General features: G+C 35.3%; 1 protein-coding gene across 1 annotated transcript; it reads right to left on the bottom strand.

Moving 5' to 3' along the window:
* Window positions 1-5,131: 5,131 nt before the first annotated feature.
* LOC121747166 (probable prolyl 4-hydroxylase 10) lies at window positions 5,132-9,576 on the bottom strand. Its single transcript, XM_042141162.1, has 8 exons — window positions 9,191-9,576; window positions 9,014-9,098; window positions 8,534-8,631; window positions 7,383-7,480; window positions 6,543-6,672; window positions 6,278-6,465; window positions 6,027-6,133; window positions 5,132-5,319 (listed from the first exon to the last, which is right to left on the bottom strand). Exons 1-7 carry the CDS (start codon window positions 9,385-9,387, stop codon window positions 6,060-6,062), a joined length of 870 nt encoding a protein of 289 aa, XP_041997096.1. The 5' UTR covers window positions 9,388-9,576; the 3' UTR covers window positions 5,132-5,319; window positions 6,027-6,059.
* Window positions 9,577-9,899: the final 323 nt, after the last annotated feature.

The raw sequence follows: 9,899 nt of genomic DNA, 5'->3' as shown, positions 1-9,899 counted from the left end.
AATCAAACACCACTAGCTCATCACCAACTAAGCTTGTAAAATACAAGAGATTACCATCATGTGAAAACCACAATGGCCACCCAAGAGACAAGTACGGAAAAAAGTCTCGATCATCCATGATCCATCATCGCTCAAAACGCAAAGTTCAGGTTCACGAAATGCCTCACCTTCATTCGCAAGAATGCATAAGTGTCCTTTATACTCTAGAAAATCATAAGGAATCCCCCAGCTATAAATGGAGGATATGGGGTAGGGTGGAAAAGGTTTCAGTAGAAATGTCAAACGAAAGGATACAGGGCCCACAATAAAAAAAACCCCGGATACTAAGGGCAGAGATTGTGTTTTTTATTTTGATAATTTTACAGATCCTCACTAATTTTTGTTGTGTTTCATTGGTCGTCGAATTATAGGTTTCTCTGTTGGTGGATGCCGAAATATTGTTGGAAAAATAGGTCTACAAATTCTCAAGGACCTCCTTTAGCAGCCAGTAAAGCTCCACCAAAGAGCATGGATGTACTACCCACTGAAGAATCGGGACTTGTTGTCCATTAATCGCCAAAGAAGTAAATACATTGATGAGAAATACAAACTCACATAACTTATCACTAATTTTGATCTCTCTCTTTTTGGTTGAACTCCCAACTTGTTTATCTCTTTCTCTCTCTTGCAAGCAGATGTGTGCGTGAGTTAACCATTAACTCCAAACTGATTAAATCCACCTTGAATTAATTACACTTCCTACCGAAATGTCTTGACCAATTTTTCAACTCAATACTCCCTTGTATTTGGCACTACAATTGTATTGTGTTAGTCTGTGGCAGAGTTGATATCTTTTGTAATTAGAAGAGGAGGGTTGCGTATTAAAGGAAATACTACTAACATATTTAATGTCGGACCAGATATGATCTGGTCGTATAGTCATGAATACTTTTTTTAGAAAGTCAATTAATTTTATGAAGAATACTAATCACTTTTAAACATCAAGAAGCTTCTTTTTTATCTGGAAACTTTTATTCATAAGAAAGTTAGTGGTTAACCATTATAACAAATAATTTTAGGATAGTGATTTAGAAACCTAATGTCTCCATGCCATAATGCCTTTATATTTTTTTTTAACATAAGTATAGTTTATATTATGATTAATTTATCCTAATATCATATTAATTGGCTATACATCTAATAAAGGAAAATCGAATCAAAATTGAATGAAACGCTAAAATAATTAATATTATTTGATTATCAATTAATATTATTTATTTTACAAAAATTAATTTAATTGAGCTAGAACTCTAATATTTCACAAAAAAATAAAAATATTAACTACTACTATATAGCTTTAAAATATTAAATAGATGAGTTAAGAACATACTATTATATTTTATCGAGATTCGACTGTAATGTTCTAAAAATATCAAGAAATAATAAGTATGTATACAAAATCCAAACTTAAAATAAAATTACTATTTAAACCCTATTATGGTATTGCTATTATGCCAAAAAATCATTTTCCATAATTTTAAAAGGGAACATCATTTTTGGTCCACGAACTTTGCCAAAGTATCATTTTAGGTCCGTGAACTTTGAAAATATCATTTTAGGTCCGTGAACTTTGAGTTAGTATCATTTGAGGTACTTTTTACTATTTCCAAGTTTTTTTGGACAAAAATACCCTCAATACCTTAAAGTGTATATATTTTTAATAAATTTATCATATACTCATAATTTTTTATAAATATCTTTACAAAATATTTTTGACAAATTTTCTAAATATAATTTGACCTTAAATATTATCTCTTAATTTGGTGACATGCAAGTAAAATTGCTTCTTCAATTTTTTATATTAATTTTTTTTAAATTGAATAAAGAACTTTTCTTTAATAATAAAAAATTGAATAAAGATCTTTTCTTGCATGTCACAAAATTAAATGATAATATTGAAGTTCAAATTATATTTAGAAAATTTGTCAAAAATATATTGTAAAGATATTTATAAAAAGATCTTTATTCAATTTTTTATTATTAAAGAAATTTTCTTTATTCAATTAAAAAATTAATATAAAAAATTGAAGAAGCAATTTTACTTGCATGTCACAAAATTAAGTGATAATATTTAAGGTCAAATTATATTTAGAAAATTTGTCAAAAATATATTGTAAAGATATTTATAAAAAATTATGAGTATATGATAAATTTATTAAAAATATATACACTTTAAGGTATTGAGGGTATTTTCGTCTAAAAAAACTTGGAAATAGTAAAAAGTACCTCAAATGATACTAACTAAAAGTTCACGGACCTAAAATGATATTTTCAAAGTTCACGGACCTAAAATGATGTTCCCTCAAGGCTTGACCGGGCTTGCGGATTAAAGCTGAAAGTCTCACTTTCATTTGTGGTGGGGTTTGAACCCATGACCTCAAGGTCACCACAACTCCGCACTACCAACTGCGTTACAACCCGTTGGTGAAATCCTAAACTTATTAATTAATCTTCTTATCCACAAACTTGTTCAATTATTTGACTAAACTAAAAGAAATACCTACATAAATTTGTAGCTTTAAATAACTACGTTTTTTATTTGAAGTGTATGTGTTAGAATGGGTGACATCGGCCTTCTCACCGGGTTGAAAGGCGGGATGCGAAAGAATTGCACAATCTAGTTTGTCTATAATTAAAGTTATTGTCAAGTAGTATGTATTTATTTATTAGATGAGTTGGTGTGTCGCACTACCATCTTATTTGTTCCAAATGCATGTGCATAATGTACCCAAATTTTTAATCGAATCGGACCAACTTTTTTACTAAGACGACATTGTTTTGAATGTTTTAGCAAGCTAGTACATTATATTTCATCCGTCACCAAATTCTAATATGTTTTCATTTCAGGGTTTTCGCCAATTAAAAACCGATGCCGATGTGCTTTAGAGCATCCTCATCCATGCTCTTGGATGTTGGCCCGGACCCACTTTTATTAATTTTTTACTTTCTGCTCTTCCCCAAGAGCACAACACCCACATACATGCTCTTCCGCAAGAGCATGCTCAACGTCCCACCATTCCATTATTTAATTTAAATACTTCAATTGCTAAAGACATTTCTACAATATAAAAACACATTAAAAATACTCGAACTACAATTATAAATTAAAAAAATATATAAAAATTACATAATTAAATCCTAAAAAATAAAAATTACAAACATAAAATCCTAAAAAAATAAAAATTACATAATTAAAGGCTAAAAAATACCATGTGGAAGACTAGTTCTCTGGCCCTATCCCCAATGTTCGTCGGAGACCTCGTATCATTGCTCGATGTGCTTCAAGCTGCTCGGAAGACATGTGAGACGTCTCGGCCATATTGACTTGAGCCAAAAGGGTCCACAACGAGTTGGTGGGAGGTTGAGGTGGCACAAAGGAAGCGGCGTTGTTTCCTTCCTTGAGGGCGGCGTTGGGAACTGCTCGGGCCGGCGTCGGGGCTACCCAAGTTAGCTCCAGCAAGCTGGCTTGCCACCTCATCCTCGCCGGCGTCGGATAGGGATACCGACCTCGACCGTTTGCTGGAGGAGCTGGAGGAGGATGATACGTCTCCCCTATACTTCGGATGCACACGCACCTCCTGCCAAGCGTTGAGGTACTTGAATGGTTTGTATGGTAGGTCGCCATGGTGGCACTGATGATGTCGAGCTCGCTCATCCCACTCCCCGCGACCGCTCTTCCTAGAGGTAATACCCTGGAACTTTTAGATTTCTTCGTTGGCTCTGAAGATGGCATTGCGCACCATACTCTCATTGCGCTCGATGGTTCCATCCGGTCGGTTTTCATTGTACCGGCAAGAGACGCGAAACCAAAACCTATCCCCGCTTTGGTTCGTGCCAACCTCCGGATCTTCAGAGATTTCCAAATAGGCTTTGAGTAACTTATCCATCTCCCCCGGAGTGTACGGGGTGCGGACGTGAGTGTCACCGGCACGACCATGAACACGAACACTACGAGGAGTAGGAGTAGGAGTAGGAATAGGAGGAGTTTTAGTGCCACCGCTCCCTCCCGATCCTTGTTCGGGTGCCTACCCGTATCGCCCATCGGGGCCATTTTTGTCGTCCACCGGGTAAGGCCGGTAGCCACCCGGAATTTGAGAACCTTAGGTTTGAGGAGGGGCCGAGAATTGCATTTCCGGACTAGGGAATGGTGTTGAGCCGAACCATTCGTGGTTCCAGCCGCAGGAGTCGGAGGGGTGATCGCCGAAGCCGGACAGTTTTTTAGTAAGAGTGAAAGATTGAGAATTGATGAAAGAATTTAGATGAGAATTGTGTAGTGTAGTGGAATTTTTTTTTTGTGGAAATGAGGGTATTTATGGATGAAAATGTGAATTTTGGGGGAAAATTGAAAAATAAATTAAAAGTGGTGAGAAAACGGATATAATTTATTGGAAAGTGGGAAAAAAATTTAATTTAAAAATGATTTTTTAATTAAATTCGAATTTAAAAATTAAATTAAATTAAAATGACATCCTGCTCAGCGGCATGACACGTCATCCAGCTCAGCGGCACGGACGTGCTCGATGCCTCGAGCAGCGCCGTGCTGTCGGCAAGAGTACAGCGGCGGACAGCACAATGCCGCGCTAGCGGCACGGACGCCGTCCTCCGCATCGAGCAGCGATGCGGATGCTGATGCTCTTAGGTCAATAAATACTTTTTTTGTCAGTCATTTAGACACATAACTTACCCCCAATTTTAAAATATTAGTATTTGATTTTTTAAATTAAATTTGATGAAAAAGTTTATAATTAATACTATATTTGAATGCAAATATAATGACTTGATGGAGTACATGATCCACTTATTAAAAAACAAAAAAAATATTTCCTACAACATCTCCTATTCCACACTCATAAACATGAGTAATAGACCCCACCATCATATATAATATATTATGTTTGTGAGGGGTGGAATAGGAGGTGGTGTAGGATTTGGTGTAGATGATCCTCACCGATCAGCTACTATGATGACATCAAGTTTATTTGAAGGGTACCATTGTATATGACAGGGTTTTGTGACAAAACTCGAAACGTTTTCTGATGATTTCCCTTATAGTCAGTCGGCTGTTGAAGAGAAGAGAATAAACCACCGAGAGTTGTTAAATCATAAATGCACATATCCAATATAAAAAAGTTGTTACAACATCCTTATACATATGGTATTATGGTGTTCCCAGGCACAAAAAAAAAGGTTAGCTGTGTAAAATAAATTAAAGTATAACAACAGCATAAACGCCAAATTGTCTCCCAAAGAAGACGCAGTGTTGAAACCTCATCGTCGACCCTGCCAACAAATCAAATGGATTATCATAACTTCACTCAAATGAACTATTGACCATGGTGATGACAGTTTTCACGTAATTGGAGTAACATCATCATCATCATCATATGTACACAAAAGAAACATTACACACAGTAATGAAAGTCATTTTCTGGTTAACATCTTACAAAAACAAACAGCCACTACGCTTTATAAGCTAAATTCCTTTAATTCATGAACACCACATCTTTGCTGGTTAGGAGAATCTTCCAACATAATTGCATGCTACAATAACTTGCAAAGAAACTGTAAAATCAAGAAACTAAACAAGAACACAAAACCAAAGTAGTACTTGTTTATTAGAAAATTCAGAACGATTAAATAGGATTTCAACCTGTACTGGCTAGACCTCATGGATACCAGAAAAACCTGATTAAAGTCCACCCGCAACCAATCAACATGTGAAAAAACATCCTATGGACTAGCTGAAATGTTAATTTTCTCTCTTAAGTGCAACTACGCTAAAGTTAACAAGGATATATACCTATTTATAAGTTAAAAACTAGTATAACCATAAAAAAAACTTTCATCTGCATCTATTACTCATTTGGCCAACTGCAAGAACCATCTTGCATATCCAAAGTTGAAACTTAGCATGACACATTAGTTCTATTTTGTTGCTATTGACGTAAAATGGCACATTAACAAAACATCCAAATATTGAAGCTCACCACCAGTCACCAGTTGCATGATGATGCGTTGAATCAGGCCTTGTACTCATGAACACGAATCCATTTTGTAGAAGACCACTTGTTCCCTTTAATAACAGGACAGCCACCTGAAGAAGACCAGAAGCATGTTTTTTTATTACTCCATTAAATAACATAATGCATCATAGAAGAGAAGATAACTGCCAGGGGATATATCGAAAAGATCAATACTTAAGTGAACACTAAAACTACTTGTCTGAACCACAACTAACCGTGCAAACTTGATGAATCCAAAGTTGCATCCGGCTTCATGCTCCAGAAAAGTAGCGCATCGCCCATTTTTGGTCTAACTGAAAGTCCTTCTTTCCCACATTCAGATAGCTCATTCCAATAGGGTACCGAGCTAAAATTTCCCTTTGCAGCAGGAAATACAGTTTCACCTCCTTCTTCAACATCTGATCTGTATTTCACATTGAACATTCAGAAGAGAGAAATTTTGCACATATACTTTAGTGCTGAAATAGAGAAGCCACTTACAAGTACATTAGAACAGTGGCAATCCGTTGGCCACCATTCTGCGTGTTATATTCATCAAGAAAATAGTCGTAGTGATGCTCATACTTTTGCCCAGGTTCATAATGAAGAACTTGAAGGCCTTCACCATGCTCTGCAGATTAAAAAAAATGATATATGCGAAGCCCAAAATGTGAATAACAATACATGGAATGAGACTGATGATACATTAATACTTCCACATTTCACAGGTGATGTAGGGGATATCTGTTTTAAAGCCCCAGGGAATCTATAGAAAGTCATAGCATGTATATCCAGTAAATTAAATACAATAAGGCCTAAGCAACATAAGATCTTTTATGCAGGGGAAAAAACAACAAAATAACTTAAGCAAACGATTAAACATAGAATTTGATGCAATACAATTGCCAATGGAAAAAGTATTTACTTTCTTCTCTAATTGCAGATACATATGATACTAGAAACAAATTCATTTAAGTTTCCCTATGAAAACTAGGTTACGATCTGTACCAACAGAAAGGTTTTGGCACTCCATAGTTAAAAAACAACTGCATTTGGCAATGTTGAATGAAAAAATAACTCAAATTGATTTTAAGAATGTTTCCCTAGCTCCCAATGCCATAATAGTCCATATGAAGTTTATCTAGCATGGTGGCAAGAAATTTATAGTGCAATCTGCAATCTGATTGCAACATAGAACTACCTTTCACAAGTATTGGCGACAGAAAAAGACACTGAAGTGTGTCACTGATCCAATATGATTAAAACAGAACTACTTGTAATCTAATGACCAGATTTCTAAATTGATTTCAGCACATGAACTTTTCAATGCATATTGCATACCTACAGGGAGGAATGTAAAATCAGCAATTCTTTTCTCAATTCTCTGAACAACTTTATCACGTCCTCTCGCCAGAAATGTTCCATAACTTGTACGAACTCTACAAAGATTCAAACGAAAATCAAGAAAGAACACAATAGTATGTATAGTATGTGTTAAATTTTCCTTCTTGGTGGTGCATAAGACATGGTAAGTGAAAAGCATGTAGCTATGATTATTGATTAGTATATGATGAATAATCAGATTGATATGCAGAATTTGTGAAAGGATCAGAAAAGTACCTAATTGCTAGAAAGAAAACTATTAATGCTTTTGGAATTTTTTGGAAATCAGAATAAGATCAAGTATTCCTATTGGTTTTTAGTCGGCTTAGAAGTATGACCAGGTACTTTGGAGGCTGGAGGTGAGTACACCAAAAAGGCAAGGCTGGAAAATATTGCTTACACAGAAGGCAAGAATTTGAGGCTAGGTAAAATAGGATTAAAGCTGGTTGGGTTACATAAGAGCAGATCAGCTCAGCTTTAGGATCTCACATGTCACAAGACTGCTAAAAACACACAACAAGATTCAATAGGATCTCACAATTATGTTATGCACATGAAATTAAGGTAAAAGGTCAGAAAGTCGCATGGTAATGTTTATCCAAAGGTAATCTTGTGGAAGGCGCATTTTGAGTAATGTTAAACATACACAGGAAACGGGCAGACTAGTTTATGAAGGTGACTTGAATAATATTTCCAGAGCGTAAAGACATGATGCAGTCCACTGCTTGATCCCTAAATTTAAGTTTTTTCCAACAAAAAAAAAACTGTTTCAATGTTTTCAATATTTATTCCAGATCTTGGTGGTTTTCCAGTAGGTTCTCCGAATAGTTATTAAAGCTGTGTTCATTTCATAAAGAAATTATGCACGGTATACAATCTGGTATTAGTAAAGTGGACAAGTAAAGTCCGTATTGAAGGTAATTTTATGAGAAAGCAATGTGAATAACATAGAGCAACGTATGACAGAATACATTTGAACATTGTGATATAACTCTGGCAACGGCTTTTTCTTTTTCTGTGAAAAAAAAGGTAAATCACACAATAACTCAGCCTAATGAGTAAGAAATGAGTTCAATTTGATAAAAAGAAAGGAATTAGAATAGGCAAACCTGCTGTCTCTGCTTTTTCCAGTTTCAGAATCGACAACAGTTGACTTTTCCATATGAGGCTGAGCAATACTAATTAGATATTCGCATTCCTCTTTTGACTGTCAAGAAATATATGAATATGTTTCAGCAAACAAACTTCCCTGACAAATATGAACGGTAATCTGTGTGCTGAATGAAATCTCTACAGGTCATGCCAATTGGATCTTCCTCAAACACCAATTTCAAGATTTAATAGTCAAGACAATTAATTGCAACCAGTTATACTTTACTCTCACAAAAATAACCCACACCAAACCTACTTCCATTGTCTAATGTATACTAGACAGTAAAAAACATGGAATTAAAACCAATGAAATCAGACCTGCAGAGTATACGGATTTGAATTTACAGGATTAACAAGTGCATGCCTAACATAAACGACGGATCTAAATAAATAAGAAGCTAAAACTTTCGATTCCGATACATAAGAGAGAGAATCACCAAGAAGTGATGAAAAATAGATGCTCTCGGCTCCCAGGAAATAACTTCAACCCATTGATCCTTGCTCTCCTCATCGCCATCACGTCTGAAACAATCAAAATCGCACAAATCATCAAATCGCAACTTCAAATAAAAAAACAAATCAGAATTGAGGTTTGGCGAATTGAGTAGAATTACCCGTGTAATGAATCGTGAGCAATGACGCTGAGGTCATGCGCTTTATGCTTTGAATTGGTGCTGCTGGAAAGGATTCCGAAAGCCAAAACAATCACAATCAGCAACGACAACAAAATCAGCCCGTACAGCACCAGCGTGGACGACGCCGTCTTGCGCCGCGGCGCGCTGCTGTAGTGCTGCCGCCCCTTCCCCGCCATGGGTGATCGAGTGCAGAATTAATCAGGATCTGGATTGCGAAAGAGGAATTGATTCGACGGAGACGTAGAAATCCGAAATCCGAAATCCGAAATCCGAAATCCTTGAGCTAGAAACGAGTACGATTTATTAAAACTCGCCTCATTTCAACTATATTTATTTTTAGCTGTTTTGGTCAACTCTATAATTTAATAAACAATCTTTTTCCTCAAGAAAAAATTGATCCTCCATCTAAAATCAGTGGATTTCTCCACTCGTTAGCATTGCAAACCAATTAATAAATTAGGTGGATTAGTTATTTAATTGAGCCGTGACCGTTGACATTATTGTTAAATCAATGATAGTATTGTTTTTTATATTTAAATTGTTTTTAATACTCAAAATTGTTATTTATTTTACAAATTACATAAAATAAATCTTAATTTATTCTTTTTTCCATTAAAATTTCAAATAAATAAACAATATATGCTTGGAGTTTTCTACAATTTTCAGAATCAATCATGAGAATAATAAT

This window comes from Salvia splendens, chromosome 9 (genome assembly GCF_004379255.2).
Source record: "Salvia splendens isolate huo1 chromosome 9, SspV2, whole genome shotgun sequence".
NCBI classification, from domain to species: domain Eukaryota; kingdom Viridiplantae; phylum Streptophyta; class Magnoliopsida; order Lamiales; family Lamiaceae; genus Salvia; species Salvia splendens.
This window is presented reverse-complemented; position numbering and strand designations above follow the sequence as displayed.